The sequence below is a fragment of the Humulus lupulus genome, chromosome 9 (assembly GCF_963169125.1).
Source record: "Humulus lupulus chromosome 9, drHumLupu1.1, whole genome shotgun sequence".
NCBI classification, from domain to species: domain Eukaryota; kingdom Viridiplantae; phylum Streptophyta; class Magnoliopsida; order Rosales; family Cannabaceae; genus Humulus; species Humulus lupulus.
Genome location: NC_084801.1, coordinates 45,983,489 through 46,003,885, shown reverse-complemented (window position 1 = coordinate 46,003,885; position 20,397 = coordinate 45,983,489). Strand labels below are relative to the sequence as shown.

Here is a 20,397-nt window from a genome sequence, read left to right as displayed (position 1 = left end):
ATCTTAGTGCTATTCGCCTTGTTCGTTCAGTTCCTTTCTGGATTCGCTTGCATGATTTAGGGCTTCAGTATTGGGGTAGTAAATGCCTCAGTGCACTTGTGAGTACGATTGGGAAACCGATAATGGTTGATAAATTTACAAGGGAGCGCTCAAGAATTCAGTTTGCAAGAGTTCTTGTAGAAATGGAAGTTACAGATAATCCCCCTAGAAGCATTCAACTTTTGAATGAGCTTGGTCAGATTATGGAACAAGGAGTGGAATATGAATGGCTGCCTATTAAGTGTAAATCTTGCTCTAGTTTTGGTCATTCAGAGATAGAATCTCGTAAAGAATTGAAAACACAACGGGTCAAAAAAGATACTACAACCAAAGAGGAGATGAGGAATAGGAAGAACACATAAGAGAAAGAACCTACTGGTGTGGAGCTTGCAGTCTTGACTAGTATAGACATGGAAGGGGTCCAGGCTATCAATACTGAGGTGGAAGGGGTTCAAGTTACTAACTCAGAGGGATCTCAACCTAACTCTTTGGCTAATACTGTAGAAGATAAGGGCAAGCAGAATAGCAAAAACTGGCTCACTCCTAAACGTGTAGCCTCTCATTCTAAACATGGTCAGGTAGCAGCTTCTACTGCTAAGATTTCAGGAAAAGCACAATAAAAGATGAATAAGTTTAAGATGCTTCAAGAGCAAATGATTGGAGGTAAAGAAGGTAACCCCCTTCCGATTTCCACTAATTGATAATTGCAATATTCTAAGCTGGAACTTAAGGGGGCTGAATAGTTCAAATAAACATAAATCAGTAGTAGATCTGTGTAGTAGGTATAAAATTGGTATTGGAGGTTTTTTGGAGACTAAAATGAAGGGGAATAAAACTATAGAATTTATGGAGCAAAAACTTCCAAATTGGGAGTTTTATACTAGTTTGGTTACAGAAGGTAGAATTTTGATAGTTTGGAGGAAGGTTTTTGTAAGGGTTACAATTCTTGAGAATTCTAATCAATTTGTTCACTACTTGGTTAAGATGGCTGGTCAGAAGTAAATGTTTTATGTTACTTTTGTCTATGGGCTTAATTTAATAGAAGGTAGAAGGAGGTTATGGGATGGGTTACAACGGCTATCCCTTTTGAATGAAGCATGGATTATTTTGGGGGACTTCAATGCCCCTTTTTCTGGTATGGATAGATCTGGTGGGAACCCAATCTCAGCTGTAGAATTGACAGACTCTCTTCGTTGGCTTGAGGAGGCTCATGTTGTTCCCCTCAGGAGTTTAGGTTCTTATTTCTCTTGGACTAATAATCAAAATGGTCCAGCTAGAATCTATTCTAAAATTGACCATGTTTTTATGAACGAGGCTTGGCTTGATCTTTTTCCTCATGCTAATGCTGTTTTTAGATGGGAAGTTGTCTCAGACCATTGCTTTTGTGTTGTTAACAATCTGCCTAAGGAGAATTTGGGTATTAAATTGTTCAGATTTTACAACTTTTGGGCTGATCATCATAACTTTACTGAGGTGGTTAGGAACAGCTGGAGGATGCCTATTAAGGCAACTGGGTTAAGGGCAATATATTTAAAGACTTTGAGGCTGAAGCATAGGTTAAAATCATTTAATCAAGATAATATTGGTGACATTGGTTTGAGCTATCACACGGCTAAGGAAAATTACCAAGAAGCTCAACTTCTAGCTCAAACTAATCCGAATGATTTCAGGTATCAGAAAGAAGTGCAGGTTGCTGCTGAAGCTTTTTTAGTTCAGGAGAAAATGTACCATAGTTTCTTGACCCAAAGAAGTAAAATAAACTGGTTAAGGAAGAGTGATATGAATACTTCTTTTTTCCATGCTTATCTGAAGAAGCGTAGAGCAAAAAATGGTATTGCTTCCTTTGTCAATGATCAAGGTAATCTGGTAGACAATTTTTCTGAAGTTGTTTCTCACTTTGTTGAGCATTTAAGAGGCAATTTGGGGAGCCCGAGTTCAACTACAGGCATAATTAATTTAGATTGTATAGCGATGGGTCCAAAGCTCTCGGTAGATCATCAACTAATGCTTTTAAAACCTTTTTCTTATAAGGAAATTCGTAATGCATTATTTGGTATTCCCATTACTAAGTCCCCGGGACCAGATGGGTTTGGTTCTGGTTTTTTCAAGGCTGTCTGGCAGGATATTGGGGGAAGAAGTGTGCTCTGCGATAAGTCAATGCTTTGATACAGGGTGCTTTCCTTCAGATCTTCATGAAACTTCTCTATCGTTGGTCCCTAAGGTGGAAAATCCATCCTGAGAAATAGACTATAGACCAATTGCTTGTTGCTCAACTTTGTATAAATGTATTGCCAAGCTTTTATGTTCAAGAATGGCTTTAGTCCTTCCTGATCTTATTCAGCCGAACCAGGGAGCATTTATAAGGGTTCGTTCAATAGCTCATAACATCATGATTTTTCAGGACCTTATAAAAAACTAGGGGAGGGCTTCTACTTCCCCAAGATGTGCTATCAAGATTGACTTAAGTAAGGCTTACGACAAGGTAGATTGGCAATTCCTAGAGGATCTTTTAAAGGCTCTTTGCTTTCCTATGAAATTTATAGGATGGATACTGGTTTGTGTGCGGAATACTTCGTACTCTTTGCTCATGAATGGTAGAGTTCAAGGTAAATTCAAAGGCAAGAAGGGTTCGCGACAGGGAAATCCTATGTCTCCTCTTTTGTTTGTGCTTATAATGGAATATATGACTAGGAGACTTCAACTAGTTGCTCTTAACCCTTTTTACAGATATCACCCTATGTGCAAAAGTCTAAAGCTTATAAACCTCTGTTTTGCTGATGACTTGATCCTTTTTTGTAAAGGTACTCACTCAGCTGTTCATACTCTTAAAAATGCTCTTGTGGAATTTAGTTCTGCTACTGGTTTGTCTATAAATACAGATAAGTCTCATATATTTTTTGAAGGCGTTTCTGCTACTGAGAGACAGCTTATTGCTCAGGAGATTCAACTCCCGGAAGGCTCCTTTCCTCTAAAGTACCTTGGGGTGCCTATGAGGCCAACTAAGTGGAGACATGAAGACTGTGAAATAATTCTTCAGAAAATCAGATTGAGACTTCAATCTTGGACCAGTAGACATCTCTCATATGCTGGCCCAATGCAGCTCATCCATTCAGTTTTATTTGGACTTCATAATTACTGGATGAGTATTTTTATTTTACCACAGAGTATAGTTAAGGAGGTAGAGAAATTGTGTCGTAGCTTTCTTTGGGGCAGTTTTGGACAGAGGAGTAAGCTTCATCTTGCTTCTTGGCAGAAGGTTAGCCTTCCTAAAGCTTATGGTGGGCTTGGTTTCAGAGATGGAACTTTATGGAATAGAGCTATTTTAGCCAAATATATCTGGGCTATCTCTGAAAAGCCTGATATTTTATGGGTTAAATGGATAAATGCTATATATTTGAAAGGTTTCAACTTCTGGAGTTCTACTCTGAAATCTGATTGTATTTGGTATTGGAGGAAGTTATGTCATATTAGGGAGAAATTTAGTTATTCTGAGTTACAGGCTGCTGGGTTTCTAGGGAGATTCCAGCCTTCAAAACTGTACAATTGCTCTTTAAACCAGCAGCCGGTGGGCTATTATCCTGCAGTGTGGAGTAAGCTTACATTACCAAAACACAGATTTCTCCTTTGGCAGATGATTAATGCGCAGCTGCTCACTAGAGACAACCTTATTAGATTACACATTCAGGTGCCAAATCTGATGTGTCCGGTCTGTGGGAGTTACTTTGAGAGTCACCCTCACCTCTTCTTTGATTGCTGTCTCTCTAAGCAGGTTCTCAATATCATGTTTCATTGGCTTGGATTCATAGCTTGGCCTAGTGAATTCACTAGTTGGGGTGTTTGGCTTGCTAGAGCTTGGCATGGTCGGCATGGAATTATGGCTTCCATTATGAACTTGTTGTTGCAGCTGTTACTTACAGTATATGGAGGAATAGAAATAGATGTTTTTTTGATGGCTATTCGTTGGCAGCTGATTGCCTAGCAAAGGAATTCAGAATATAGTTAAATATAGACTTTACTTAGTTAATTTTAGGAAGATTTCAGTTCAAGAGCAGACTTTTATAAGGAAACTACAATGTAATTAGTGAGCGGTTATGCTAATTTTTTGTTGTTTGTACAGAATTTTGTTCTTGAGTGCGTGGCACTAAGTTGTATTGTTTGTTTGTTCAATGAAGTTCGATTTTCTTCTTGATAAAAAAAAATTAATATATATATAGTATTTTGTCAATTAAATTAAATTTAAACAAAATCCTAAAATTGAATTTTATATAAATTATCAAAACTACTACAATTAAAAATTAGTAAATAAAAATCCTAAAATAAACTAAAAAATTGAAAACTAACTAAACACAATAAACCCAAAAATTCACTTATTACTGATACAAAATCTAATAATAAACATAAACTAAAGAAAACCTAAAAATTTAAGCTTGTAAGTGGCAGTGGGTGGAAGGAACTAGCGACAAGTGAAAAAAAAGGTTGTGTTGGGCAAGGGTAGCTTGGGAATGACAACAAATGCAAATTGGGTTGCAAAACAGTTGGACGACTGAGGGCTATGTTGGCGATTTGTATTTCGTGGGACGAAGGGGTCGAGGAGCTAGGAAGACACCAAGGACTGGTCAAAGAGAGACGAATGAGCTTCTACAGATTAAAATGACATCGGATGAGGCTGGGATGACACCGGATGAAGAGGGTTGATGTGGGTAGTTCGACAATGAGGAAGGCTACTTGGTTTGATTTTGTTATAAAAAAAATTGTTTGAAACATCATGGGGCTGTTTGGTAACACTTAAAAAAATAGTTTTTATTTAATTAATTAAAAATTTAAAAATTAAACATAAAATAGTGTTTGGTAACTCTATTTTTATAAAATTTAATTAAAATTCATTAAATTTTGAAAATAAAAATTTTTCATTTTCAAATTTTTTTAAACAGTTTTCGACTTTTCGTTTTTTCTTTCTTTCATTCAAATCAACATCTCATTTTATATTGTTAAACAAAAAAATAAAAATAAAAGTTATCAAACACATTTATTATTTTTTGTTTTTAAAAACAAAAAACAAAAATAGTTACCAAACATATTTTTATTTTTTAAAAATAAAGAAACAGAAATAAAAATAATATTTCTATTTTTGTGTTTAAAAAATTCAAAAACAAAAATTTTACCAAACACAACCCATAAGATTTATTTATTGATTTTTATTTGTATATATATGTTTATTTGTGATTATAAATATAAAGCCATAAGATGGCACAGTACTGATATACTGATTATGAAACAAAGCAAAAACACAGATTGGTATAAAACAAGTCAAAACCAAAGTGCACAATACATATAACGAAATTAAGTTGTGTTATCCCTAAAAAATCAAGAGATGACGTGGCGAATGAGAAAGCGACACGTGGCATCACAAGTTAGGGAAAAACGACAAAGTATTGAAAAATGATCGATGAGCAAAAAAGATAGGTCCAGGACCTATAGGGAAGTCGACCAGGCCTACATCCCCAAGGGGTGGTCGGCCTGGCCCTAGCCCCTAGGGGTTGTCGGGCTGTCCCCAACCCCTAGGGGTGGTTGGCCTGACATGCTCAAGAGCCACATGGGTGGTTAGCCCACCCAATTATTCATAGGATGGTTGGCCTAAACTCCCAAATACACTTTGCTGGATGAAGTTCACGCTTGTTCAAGCTAAAATCATCAGGCCTAGCACCCAGAGGGTCATCAGGCCTAGCACCTAAGTCTCATAGACTAACCACGATCCCAGTATTACTGATCATGTAACAACCCATGGGTACTATAAATAAAGGACCCAGGGCTTCATTGAAGGGGATTTGATGGATATTTTTTGGAGAAACTCTGGGAAAATTAGTAACGAGTGAATGCTTCTGTTCATCCATGTAATTGTCTATCGAGTGATTCAATACTAAAGAATAAGTGGATTAGGTTGTTACTGTTCATCAGAACAGGGCTGAACCACTATAAAATTTATGTGTGTTTGTTTAAGATATTTGTATTCTGTCGTATATTATATTTATTTCATTCAAAAGATGTCGATTATTGTACATACGATCATTGGCCAATTTCACATGTCAACATATTGGTGCTTTCATTAAGAGTACGTAATGAAGAAACATATTTTCATTAGTTTTACGATGCCTCCATAACCCAGTCAGACAAAGAAGATGGCTCCCAGGGATTCCACCACTCAGGATCCCATCGATCCTGTTAACGAACCTCAGGTGGTGGTTGGAGATCAACCTGATGCGAAAGATCCACAAGAGGCTCACCAGGAGGAGATGGCGCAATTTCTGGCGAGGCAGGAGGCCTTTGCTGTAGAATTTACCATCTAGAGGGCGACTATGGAATGAAAATGATGAGAGATAGATGAACAGGTCTAGAGGATGATCCAGAGGGAGCAGGAAGTTGAGCGGAGGCACCAGGAGGCTACTGTGGCCCTAGAGGCGGCTACCCAGTTAGCAAGAGCTAATGCTGAAGCTGCTGCTAAGGCAGTGAGGGAGGCTCAGGCCAAAGTGGCAGGAGTGCGAGACAGTAGTAATAGGGAGTCCTAGGGGAGAAGTTGAACCCATAAGGACGCTCTCAGAGCTACTTTCCCAGAGATAGGATGAAGAGGCGCAATCTAAGACTACCTCCTACATGACTAAAAAGACTAACACTTCATCTCGGAGTAAGAGTGTTACCAACTTGAAGGCCCCCTCCCAGGTGGACAGACAAAATGACACATGAGAGGAAGGTTAGACATCTGAGAGGCATGAAAGGAATGGAAATGGTTGCTCAAAGTCTGAAAGTCATGTAGGAGGAGAGGCTCAGGGGCAGGATCGCACCGGTAAGGGCAAGGCGGACCTACCACCCCTACGCCCTCAGTCTTGCAAGTGAAAAGAACCGTTGGCTCGGAAAAGATGCTCAACCTCAGGATCTAAGGGAGGTTATAAACCGGAGGACCAGCACTTCTGCCCCACCTGGAGCAGCTATCCCACCAATAGTGCAGGCTCAAATAGATGCACTCACCATGGCTATTCAGGGCCTGACAAAGAAACCTTATGATATCGAGCTGGCTCATAGAAGTGGGAATCCTTTCAGTACCAAGATCTAAGCTGCTCAACCACCACCGAAATAAAAGACCCCAAAACTTCCAACATACACTGGGAAGGAAGACCCAGTACGACACATGGAAAGTTCGAGGATCAGATGGAGTTACTCGGTGTGGAGCATGATTATGGGTGTAGGGTATTCCTTACCACTCTCCCTGACTTAGCTCAAGAATGGTATTGGAAATTCAAACCTAGATCCATCACTTCCTAGGAGCAGATCAAGAAGGAATTTTGTAAGGTCTTCAGTGTCGGACGGATTCAACCGGTTTATGCCAATCAACTAGCTAACATCAAGCAAGGGAAGGATGAATCCTTGAAGGACTACATCCAAAGATTCATGAGGGAGGCAAACCGAGCATCCACAGCAGGAGATGAAGGGACATTTGTTGCCTTCTAGGTAGAAATAATTTATCGTAGTCCCTTATGGGATATCATACACAAGAACCCCATCAACACCTTGCATGAGTTCCTGGGCCGAGCAGACAAATACATGAAGCTAGATGAAGCTATCATGAAGGAAGAAAAAGGCATAAACCATTTGACCACTATCAAGGCAAGCAAGAACGACGCAAACCCTCAGGGAAGTAATGGGGGCAACGGTAATAAGAGGAGTACCTCAGAAGTTGAGCAGGGTGGAGAAAAGAAGGCTAAGTCAGCACCAACTGACAAATAGCCTAAGCATCAGCCCTACTAGCCCAGGTTCACCAACTATACTATTCTGACTACATCAAGGGCTGCGATTTACTTGGCAACATACCAAGAGGCACCATACTGAAAGCCACCACCCTTGCGCTAAGAAGGAAAGAGGGACAAGAACAAGTTTTGTCGTTTCCATAATGACTATGGGCTGACACAAACAAGTGCAAACAGTTGAAGGATGAGATAGAGTTTCTCCTCCGATTAGGAAAACCTCTCAAGGTACCAAGTCAAGACCAAAACCCCAAGCAGGAATCCAGGGTTTCGAAGGAAAATGAGTCCACCACTAGAGGCAGTGGCCATGGACTTCACAATGGATACCATATGTGGGGGGCCCACATAGCAGGCAACAGTAACAATGCTCATGAGCGATATGCAAGGACCCTAAGACATAAGGTAGGGGAGTCTTCCCAGTGCATGGCAGTGGAGGAGTGGTCTCCAAAAAATCTAAAGTATGAAAGTGAAACTCTCACTTTTACGAAGATGATGCCAGGCATGTGAGGTACCCCCATAATGACCCTTTAGTCCTTACCATTCAAATTTCCAATACCCAAGTGAAGAGATGCTTGGCGGATAAGGGAAGCTCAGTAGATATCATCTACAAATCATCCCTCGAGAAGATGAAGCTCACGGTCAAGGACCTGACACCCTGTTCCCAAGTGATAAATGGGTTCACGGGAGAATTACTAGCATGAGTAGGAACTATCAGACTACCAGTTACGGTGGGGATTCCCTTAGGCAAGAGACTATGATGAAAGATTTCCTGGTGGTAGATTGCTCATCAGCTTACAACGTAGTGCTCGGGAGACCCCTCTTGATGGCATTACACACAGCAGTGTCTTTCTGACATCTGTCTTTGAAGTTCCCCACAAGCGCAGGGCAATGATGTGTACAGGGTAACCAAAGGGAGACACGGGAATGCTATAATGTGTTAGATGTCAAGGCAAAGACAAGACCATGCGTAAACAGTATGGTAGTAACCTGCTACGAAGGGAATGAAGGAACCGATGAGGTTATCAATATGGAAGTTGACGTTGAAAGAAACACTCTACTGGAGTTGGGGCTCCTTTTAACGAAGATTTGTTATTATAGCAAGTTTCCCAACGCGAGGGAAACAACATCGATCCTTGCTTTGGGGATGATGTAATGGGGGTAGGACCAGTCGAAGATCTTGACGAAGTCCTACTAGATGAGGAGGACCCGACTAGAGTAATCAAAGTCGGGAAGGAGCTAAAGGTGGAAATTAAGGCACGGTTGGTATAATTTTTGAAGAAAAACCAGGATGTCTTTGCCTAGCCACATAGGGACATGGCTGGAATTTCTCCATTCATAATAAGCCATGTCCTCAATGTGGACAAAATCTACCCACTGGTGCAACAAAAAAAGAGACTTCTTAACAAAGACCGATCCTAAGCCTTGAAGGAGGCGTTCAAGCTGCTCAAAGAAAATAGTTTTATAAGGGAGGACTTCTACCTAGATTGTGTATCAAACCCCGTGCTAGTCCCAAAACCAAATGGGAAGTGGATGACATGCGTGGACTTCACAGATCTGAACAACAAGGTCTGCCCCAAAGACTGCTTCCCACTACCCAGAATAAACCAACTGGTCAATGGAAATGTAGGACATGAAATACTCTTATTCATGGATGCATATTCTGGGCATAATCAAATAAGTATGCATCCTCCCGAGGAGGAACATACCAGCTTCCGGATAGACAAGGGATTGTATTGTTATAAGGTAATACCATTCAGCTTGAAGAATGCAGGAGCCACCTACCAACGTTTAGTGAATGGAATGGAATGTTCCGAGACTTGATCAGCAAAAATATGGAGGTATATGTCGATGACATGTTGGTCAAGTCCAAAAAAGCTGGAGGGCATGTTCAAGACTTGGAGGAATGCTTTGCAATACTTAGAAAGTATCGCATGAAGTTAAATCCTCTCAAGGGATCATTTGGAGTTGGTTCTGGTAAGTTTCTCGGATACATAGTCAATTCACATGGAATCGAGGCTAACCCCGAGAATATCAAAGCATTGATCAACATGAAGTCACCTACCACAATAAAATAAGTGCAAAGCATAACAGAGAGAGTAGTTGCCCTCAGTAGGTTCATATCAAAGTCTACGGACAAGTGTGTCCCCTTCTTTAACTTACTGAGGGGCAGCAAGAAGATCCAATGGACCGAGGAATGTGAGAAAGCCTTCCAAGCCTTGAAGGAGCATCTTGCTCAACCTCCCATCCTAGCAAAGCAAATAGATGGTGAAGTACTATTCATCTATTTGTCAATCACCGATCATGCAATCAGCGCTGCTTTGGTGAAAGAAGAGAACAGGGTACAACACCCTATGTACTATATGAGTAAAAGGCTAGTAGGTGCGGAGTCTAGGTATCCCCCTCTTATAAAGCTAGCCTACTGTTTAGTAATCTCCTCTCAAAAGCTGCGCCCGTACTTCCAAGCTCACTCGATCCAAGTCCTAACCGATCAACCACTATGACAAGTTCTTCAGAAACCAGATGCCTTGGGATGATTACTCAAATGGGCAATGGAGTTAGGACAATTTGATATCACTTATCATTCGAGGATGGCGATAAAAGGACAAGCATTGACAGACTTCATATTCAAAGGCACCTTGAAGACTCTTCCTACCAATCAGAGAATGGAGACACCGAGAAGGAAGGATATACTCCCATATGGAAGCTATATGTTGATGGAGCATCCAATGAACAGAACTCAGGAGTAGGAATTATACTGATCACTTTGGACAATCATCGAATCTAATGCACTCTCGGATTTGGATTCAACGCTTTAAACAACGAGGCTGAGTACGAGGCATTGCTAGCAGGATTACACTTATCTCGAAATGTGCATGCAAAATCCTTGGAGATATTCAACTAGTAGTGTACCAGATATTGGGGGAGTATCAAGCCAAGGGACTTAGGATGGTGCAGTACCTGAACAAGGTGAAGGTCTTGTTGACACAATTCAAGAGACACTTGATTACACAAGTCTCGAGGGAGCAGAATGCCAATGCTAATTCCTTAGCCAAGCTTGCCAGTGCCAAAGACGCGAACACCTTGAATGCCGTTCCCATTGAATACTTGGCAGAAATAAGCATAGCCGAACAAGAGGAAAATGTATTATTTTTTAATTATCTATGTAATAGCCATTGTGCTTCAATGAATGAATGAATTTAATTTCTTAAGTTTCACTTAATTATTTAAATTACGTTCAACAAGAGACAGGTCCTAGGAACTTGTCGTCAAATCATCGGATCATGTTCAATTCTGGTACTTGAGGGACCTATCGACCCATATGATCCAAAAGAGAAATAGGTCCTAGGACCTTATCATCAAATCATCAGACCATGTTCGATTCTGGTCCTTGAAGGACCTATCGACCCATACGATCCAAAAGAGAGACAAGTCTGAGGACCTTGTCACCAAACTATTTGATCATGTTCGATCTTGGTTCTTGAGGAACCTATCGACCTACACGATCAACAAGAGAGACAGGTCCTAGGACCTTGTTGTCAAATTATGGATCATGTTCAATCTTGGTTCTTGAGGAGCCTATCGACCCATAAGATCCAAATGAGAGACTGGTCCGAGGACCTTGTTGCCAAACTATTTGATCATGTTCGATCTTGGTTCTTGAGGAACCTATTGACCCAGTCGATTAATAAGAGAGACACACTACAAGAAAAATAATTTCAATAAGACCGAAAAAGTATTATCAAATATATACCATAACACTTTTTGATGTGTTAAGGAAAGCGGTGTTATAGTAGGTCGGAGCACTTTTCATAACAATTTTCCATAGTTATAGATATGTGTTATGGTATAGCCTACGATAACACTTTTGCTGTGTTATTTTAATAGTTAGATAAGTATTTCATTATGCTATTTATAAATAGATTATATAACACTTTTTTGTACTTATAAAGTAGTGTTATGATACACTTTATAATAACACACTTTCTGCATTATAGAAAATAGTTTTCATAACATAATTTTATGCTTATAAACCAGTGTTATTGTAAAAATACAATAACACATTTTTTATATTATTCTAATATTTGGATAAGCTTGAATTATTATTATATAAACCTGTACATTATAATAATTTTTTATTGCTTCAATTCAAACCCGCTTCATTTAATATACTTAAGACACCCTTAACATTGTACAAATATATTTTTGAGTACCAATTATATGGTTCATAACACATATAACCAAATAATTGTGTCAAACTACATTCAAGATTATCTTAAAAACAATCCAAAAGTCTTAAGATATTCAACACTGCCTAATTAACATTAACAAAATATTCTCACAATAGTCAACAAAATAGTCTTAAATAGTTGCATATTCAAAAGTAAAGGTAGGAATTCATGATCTTCCAAATGTCAGCACACCAAAGCCTTTGGACTTGTAGCTTTGAAGAATTGGATGAGTGGCGCCTTTGGTAGGTGATGACAATGCATCCCCCACCATGCTCGTACTAGCAGGTGAATCATAGTAGGTAGAATCAGTTCCTATAGTTTCAACATCACTTAATATGCTGCTTAGAATATCCAAACTCCAGTCAGCCAAGTAACCAGACCTTGAGATTTGAGTGCTTACTTCAATATCTCCTGAAAGCATTGCCACAACTCTAGACATTGATGGCCTTGATGTTGGTGATGTTCGAGTGCATAAAAGAGCTACTCTTATGAGTTTTCTCACTTCATCTTCATTGAATTCGGATAACTCTGAATCCACAAGATCAACTTCATTGTTTTGTTCTTGTAAGTTCCAAGCCTAGAGAAGCACAAATTAGTTAGAATTGGGCCTTGTTGTGTTGTGAATCCATAGCTAAAACATATACATTGAATAGTAAGGAATTATGTACCCATTCAAGAAGATATATTTGTTCTTATTCCAAATTAGGAGCAGAGTTCGGCCTGCCACTGATAGTCTCTAGCACCACAGCACCAAAAGCAAACACGTCGGCTTTCTCTGTAAGATGTCCGCGCATAGCATATTCTGGTGTAAGATAGCCACTGCATCATCATCATCATCATCCATGGTTATTTTTTGTTACATGATCATGCATAGAAGTAGGGTGACTAAATGTCTTCAATGATAAATTATCTTACATTGTTCCAGCAACATGAGTACTAATGTGAGTCTTATTGTCATCACATCTCTGTGGATGATTCCTAGCCGTGCCTCTTCATGAAGATAAGATAGACCTTTTGCTATTCCTAAACAAATGTCAAAATGTGTTGACCAATCTAGCTTCAAGCTATTGTTCCCTGATCATGCCAGACATAGACATTATTAGCCTTGTTTAGTACATGTAATTGTATAAGCATCATGAGTGTCATTTTCATACCAAAAAGTGCTTGATCAAGACTCTTGTTTTCTAGATACTCATAAACAAGAAAATGTTTGCCTCCCTCAACACAATATCCATGCAATTTGATCAAGTTTTGGTGTTAGACAGCAGATATTGTGGCAATTTCAGCCACAAGCTGGCTCTTTCTTTGATGAGAAGTCATAGATAGTTGCTTCACAGCTATCACTCTTCCATCATCAAGTGATCCCTATTGAGAATGGAGTTGATTTAATGGAATGAAAATAATGAATTTGACACAGTAACATATAGTGACAAACAACCAAAAAAACTTTTCTACTTTGTCAAATTGTATGCTTAAAAAGTACTAACATTTCTTGTTCAAGTGTTATGAAAACTTTTGCAAACAAAATGAAAGTGATGAAAACAATGAATTACCTTATAGAAGGTCCAAATCCAACCTCTCCTAACTTATTAGCAGAATCAAAATTGTTTGTCGCTGTCTTTAGTTCAGCATAACTGAAAGTGAAAGGTCTAACATCCATTCCAAAGAACTCTGAAAATGAAAAACAAGGCACTATATGTCATGGCTCTTGATGTTTATGTAGTAGACTATGATGGTTTTCTATTATATTTCTGAAATTTATAGGATTATGCAACATGTTATAGTAACATTTTACCAACAGTACGTTCAAGCAGTTTTCTTTTTACTGCTTGGAGGCTTGTTACTAACAGTAGGTTCAAAATCTGTACAAAACTATATTCAAAACTTGATACAAATCTATATACATGAGAGGAAAACAAGTACTTATCAAATTTTGGTTTAATTCCACATTACCTATAGTAGCACTGATGGCTGAAATAGAAGGGCCATAAGTACCTTGCTTTGGTATGCAACAAGTCCCTTTCCCAGCCCAAAACAGATGCACTTCAAGGTAGTTTTTTGATACTTGAGCTGTGAATACTTTCTCCACAACACGAAAAGAGACATGGCCTGCCTCTTTTCTGATATCAAAATTTCATTGAAGACACTTCAATCCTAAAAGAATACCACTGAAAAAAAAGACAAGCACAACTATTAATACTCAGTGACTTCAAGCCCTTAATAAATTTAAGAGAAGATACGGTAATGACTTTTAACATTTTAGAAGATGCTTGTGGTAAAAATATAGTTTTTATTTTTTTGCCCAAGTGAGCACATCAAACACAGGGGGTCACAATTTCTATTTCAGCAACACAGAAGCATACAAAAAAGAAAAATTGAAGCAAATACTGTTTATTGGCAATGCTCACAATATGCATTTAATGGCTGAAACACAAGTTGCTGCAAACAACAACAAGAAGAATAATCTGGCTGCAATGCACATATTGCACAAACTATACCAAACTCATCTAACGCAATCAGTCAATTATTTAGAAGAAACGGCTACAAATATTAGACCTCAAACTTTATATCCTGCTTTGTCTATCGCAGACAATGTCTTAACTGACTCCTAACCTTCTAGGTCCTGAAAGAAGCCATAATGAATACAGTATAAAAATATTGTACAAGGGAATTGGAAAAGGAACTGTTGGCCTCAGTTTTAATCAGCTATCAATTTAAAAGACGATGCAGCAAGGCCTGAAGGCTATAAAGTAAACTTTAGAATTCATTTCGTTTACTCTCTTGACCGACCCTTTTTATGATTTGTTGTATAAGAACCTTAAAACTTTTTACTCCATTCTCATTGACTGCTGTGTAAGTATTTCCATATTTTAATAAATAAAAGAGGGTAAAAACCTACTGCTTTGAACTAGCTGCTTGATCACCAAAATGATGATTTACAATAGCATAAACAGTATCTCTGTGACAAACCCCTCTAAAGACTAAGACTTAACTCGTAAACACATTCTGAATGAGCTATAACACCTCTTTCCCAGGAACAGTAGTGACAAAAGTTCTACCTTCATTGAGAAAATTATAACCCAGGTCATCTCGCCATCACATACATACATATATATATTCATACATGTATCAACCATCTGAACAATGCCAATAAAAAAAACAACGCAAAATCCAAGTATACCAACTACAAAAACTACAAATTAACTTTCTGAATTTCCAAATTTACAAGTGCATAAGCTAAAGATCCGAAAAAAATAACATGTGGGTTTCATTCCATTCATTAAAAAAAAATACATCAAGCAAAACATCCTATATCAACAGTAACTCGAATATCGAACCAAAAATTCTAGCCTACACATAGACACAGTACAGTTAAATGTCAAAAACAACAACTTAATCAAACACATATATTTATACGAGCATGCATATTAAATCGTATAACTACAGTAACTGACATATTTTGAACAAGAGATACACTACTGGCCAATGTATCTCCATACAGCATTACAAACTTGTTTGGAAGAGCCTACATGAATCACAACTAGTATAGTTAAATATATTTATTGAAAAAATAAAATAAAAAAACATGTGCACAAGAGAAAAATTTTGCACATAACAAATGATTTCTCAATGTTATAATACATTAACAGTTCACTTAAATGAAATGGTTGATAAATTCTTGGGAAATCCAATTTGTTTTATCTAGTTATTCTATAATGCTTGATTGAATTTCCAAAGAAGATATGGAATATATAATTTGATGCATAACATTCAATATTCACATGTTTCAATACATATAATAAGAACAAATTTGTTTAATGCATTCTTATTATTGCCTATTTAATACACATCAACACTTTTGAAGCAAAAACTGTAAGGAACAATAAATCTATCAAGGAATTTTTACCAGTTGCATCTTTGAATGTTCAGCCCCAATAATCCTGACAAGCAATAAGCTAGCCATGGTTCAAGATAACCTTTCTCTTGTTTCTTTGGGTCTGCACACAAGAATAGACTAGGTTCGAATAAATAAATAAAAAGCGTCCATAATCCATAAATTAAAAAAGAGAAAAACCATAAGATACATACCCTTTTAAGTATTAACTACCCATGATCCTTAAAAAGAAAAAATATGTATATATATGTATATATCTCAAAGCATATCCAGTATTCATATTAAGAAAAAATACCCGAAACACATGAAAAAAGAGAAAAAAAATCACAAAAACTAGTGTGTGAATGTTTAGAAAGTAACTAGAGAAAGAAGCTCTTGATCAATATGATCAAAAGAGCTAAAGGACTTTTATTTATACATTGTAGAGATGTACAGCGAGAGCCAAGAGTAAGGCAAGAGAAGTTAGTTACTAAAATACAGAACAACTAACAAAATAATAGCAGTAACTAATTAACATAAACCCATGACTAACAATATTAACTAACAATATGGAACCATGAATACTTCATAAAACAAAAATCTAATGAATAAAGCATATTAGCAATACAAGAGCATGTGCAATATTCATATTTCCTAAATATATATACACATCTAAAAGGCATAATCTATAACAACAGAAGAAAAAGAAATCCCAGACCAGATGCAATATTCATATATTTCATAAAATTATGCATACAACAATATGAATCTACTTTCTCTAGTATAAGTATAGCTGTAATATCACAAAGATATCTTTCAAGTATATTCTAAGCCTCAAAAGTTGCAAGTAGTGCTTATAATGAGGTATTGATATTTTTTCAGTTCATAAAGCAGTCTCACCAAATTGGCAAGAGCCCTCATATGAAGATTTTTAATTTTTTAATAATAGAGAACATACTAATAATAACCATGGCAAACAAAATGTACAGATTTAGCAGCAATACATACTAATTCTGCTAATCATTACTCAGATGGGAATATAAACAAAGCTTTGTTGCTTTGTGGAGAAATAGAAGCTTTATGAAACTAATAAACTTGTGCATTTTCTCTCTTTGGTCCTGTTCAAAGGAAACATCACCCATGTGTCTTTCAAGTATATTTGAGTGGATAACTAGAAACTATCAACTTAAGCTATGTATAAATATGAAGACAGCCATGTATCAACACCTTAAGTGAAACACGCCATTCAATCACCCATCTCAGCGCTGATAAGATTCCGGCACATATTGGAACAGTCATTGCTGCCATGCCCAAAACTTCTTCAGTCTCAATCTCGGGATTAGGACCATCTTTGAATGGTAAATTAAAGTTAAGTTCTCAACACCATACACAAAAAGGGACAATTATTTAATCAAAATAAAAGGAGAGGAGAAAGTTAAGAGGATACTTGACTATAAAACACAATTAGCTTGACTATTTCATTTCTTGAGCCTTATAAAAGAACTTGATTAATTCCAAAAGTACAAGACATCAAACAGAGGATATAGAATGGAGAATATATTTCCATGGCCCATCCTTGAGATAAGAAGTAGAAAGACGTCACCATTGCAATAAGCCTACCAATCTGATAAAAGAAATGTCAGTAAAAATATTAAGATAATCTTATATTTTAATGACATTGCATTGACAATAAGTCACCATACTTGATCTGGTACGTCACTTCCTCCCGCAGTACCAGAATGTGAACCCAAAAACTATCTTACGGCAACCAATCCAGTGGTTTATGTTTTAATATTCAAGCAATCTCACATAGCTAGAAAAGAGCCCATGCACTAGCGTTACATTTTAATTGGTTAATTACTTAAGAGAAGAATGACGTAGTCTGCCCTTGGTTAAAAAATATTCTTGATTAAAATTCGCTCAAGGTTCATGATATGACATGATCAATATATAGTATCACAAAAATATCAACTGGCGGTCTAAGAAAGTCATCCACAGACAACCAAGCACATACAAAAAAGGACTACCTTTTTCCAAACATGTCCTCTCCTCCCATATAGCAGTGTAGACAATACTCCAAGGACAACACCAACATACTCTGCTAGTATAGCTCTAAAATAATATAGAAAAAGAAGTATGGAATCAGCTCCGAATACAAGGGATATAAACCAGTAAAGAGTATTAATTTGATATTCTAAAACTTTTTTCTTGTCACTGTCAGAGGAGCTATGCCAATTCAAATATTAGATTTGCACTTGTGCTCAAACTAAAAGTAATACTACAGGGAGCGATTATTTTAAAACTTGTGTTTGTTTGCATAAATCACTTTGCTGTAAAGATAATATTTATGGAATTGTCATCAAGACTATTAAAGACTACAGTTAATATCATTTACAGTGTAAAATTCAATCATACGCTATTGTAATTAAAAAATGTGGCAACTAACATCACACTTCTGTTAGTTTAAATAGCTGATAAGAACAGCCACATGAAATGGTAGCATGAAAGTTTGTTCGAGATGAAACTACCTAAGAGGTCCAAAAGATTTAAGACCTTTTCCCCATAAAACGAAGTATAAAGCCATTATGCCACCATTTATTATAGACGGTACTACCTGGAAAACAGTAAATATACTAAGATATATGTACAACAACAATCATATAAGCTGATATTCTTTCATGCATATTCTAATAAAGGTAACAAATTCAAAGAACCTGTGTATTTGAGAGCGGTCTACCCTTCCAAGGCTTTTGCAAAACAAGAAATAGGATGGATGATGGGACCAGACAAGTGAAGAGAAAAAGAACAACAGAAGCACCTGTGTGAGACAAGTATTGGTACAGAGAATAAATTGACCATATTCTCATGAAATTGCAAATAATATGAACAATTTGCATGGGGGTGTGCCTACAATAATATGAGTTCCACCATTAAAAGCCTCTCAAATCTCCACATGACACTTCCTAATCTCATTTCTTCAATTAAGAATTGTATATGAAATTATTTTGAAACAAATCAACTTGTATAAATTAATAACAAAAACGGGTTTTGTTTCCCTTACCTTCAAATCATTACCAGCAGAAAAAACCTTCGGAACCAAACTACGAATCAAAACCACATTAGCAGAGGAATCCTTACTGACAGCTTCAAGAGACTCTATAAACCCTCTCAGAAAATCCCTCCCAATGGTATTTCTCCTCTCAGGTCTGTTCAAAGTCAGCTCAATGATTCCTACCATCCAAACACATTTGGGGTTTTCCCCCAAACCCATAAATAAATAAAATCAACCAAATACATCAAAATTTAGTTATATTATATGTGTATATATATAATACCAGAATCAGAATCGGAAAGCCTGTTAAGCTGGATGAGTTGAGATGGTGAGCGGTCCAAGATGAGAGTCCGATGAGTTTGGTAACGACATGTTTGGGGATCAGATTGAGGAGTAGAGATTAGGTCGGTGACTAAAAATGGCTCAAACAACCGCTGCTTCTTGAAGCTGTAGTGGGCGAGCGACCTTCTCAAGATCTTAGAGAGATGAAGGGGAGAGAACCTTCACAGGCGGGGTGAGCATCCAGCGGCGTGCATGAGGCAGCAAAGTAATTTGGGGGAAAATGAGTTTTAAGGATTTGGGAAAATGAGAGAAATGAGGATTTGGGGAAATCCAAACACACCTCTGCTGAGAAATGGGGATTTCGGTTTTGGGGTATTGAGAAGGGAAATGAGAAAAGAAAATTGGGGCTCATTTTTTTTAGTTAGAGAAGAGGCGGCAGAAATTTTAAGGTTCGCGCCTTTACCGCTTACGCAAACAAAATATAATACTTTTTCAATAGTATTATATTCATGTGTTGTGGAAAGTGATTTTTGGTGTAGTGACAAGTCCTAGGACCTTGTCGTCAAATTATGGATCATGTTCGATCTTGGTTCTTGAGGAGCCTATCGACCCAAACAATCCAAACAAGAGACTGGTCTGAGGACCTTGTTGCCAATTTATTTGATCATGTTCAATATTGGTTCTTGAGGAACCTATCAACCTATACGATCAACAAAATAGACTGGCGCGAGGACTAGTCACCATTATTTGATCATGTTTGATCCTGGTTCTTGAGGAATCTATCGACCCATACGATCAAAAAAGAGATTGGTCCGAGGACTAGTCGCCATCGTTAGATCATAATTGAATTTGTTCCTTGAGGGACCAACCGATAATTTGATCTAAGACTCGTTACAGGCTCAATTAGCCCATCTAGACCTGGTTGGTCCAACTTAGACACTTCTGTCTATAATCCATATAACGAGTACATGAGAGATTATGTAGATTGTGATCGACACTTGCTACACAATCTGCATCTGTGTATCGGTATCATTACTACTGAGTATGAAACCATCACCCGACTACCAATGAGGGACAAGTATTTGCTAATTGCATCATTGGATGAAAATGATAGTACTATGTGTCTAA

The 20,397-nt window shown here is 37.5% G+C and overlaps 2 protein-coding genes and 1 pseudogene across 2 annotated transcripts; 1 reads left to right on the top strand and 2 right to left on the bottom strand.

The window, feature by feature from the left end:
• The first annotated feature begins 662 nt into the window (after positions 1 to 662).
• LOC133799673 (uncharacterized) lies at positions 663 to 4,018 on the top strand. The gene is made up of 4 exons (XM_062237670.1): positions 663 to 711; positions 1,082 to 2,176; positions 2,583 to 2,645; positions 2,841 to 4,018. The coding sequence occupies exons 1-4, from the start codon at positions 663 to 665 to the stop codon at positions 4,016 to 4,018; spliced, it is 2,385 nt and encodes a 794-aa protein (XP_062093654.1).
• Positions 4,019 to 12,032: 8,014 nt separating this feature from the next.
• On the bottom strand, positions 12,033 to 16,025 carry LOC133799672 (probable LRR receptor-like serine/threonine-protein kinase At1g56140; annotated as a pseudogene).
• Positions 16,026 to 16,065: 40 nt separating this feature from the next.
• On the bottom strand, positions 16,066 to 19,697 carry LOC133800716 (uncharacterized). The gene is made up of 6 exons (XM_062238749.1): positions 19,271 to 19,697; positions 18,997 to 19,166; positions 18,650 to 18,842; positions 18,464 to 18,549; positions 17,963 to 18,047; positions 16,066 to 17,559 (listed from the first exon to the last, which is right to left on the bottom strand). Exons 3-6 carry the CDS (start codon positions 18,830 to 18,832, stop codon positions 17,428 to 17,430), a joined length of 486 nt encoding a protein of 161 aa, XP_062094733.1. The 5' UTR covers positions 18,833 to 18,842; positions 18,997 to 19,166; positions 19,271 to 19,697; the 3' UTR covers positions 16,066 to 17,427.
• Positions 19,698 to 20,397: the final 700 nt, after the last annotated feature.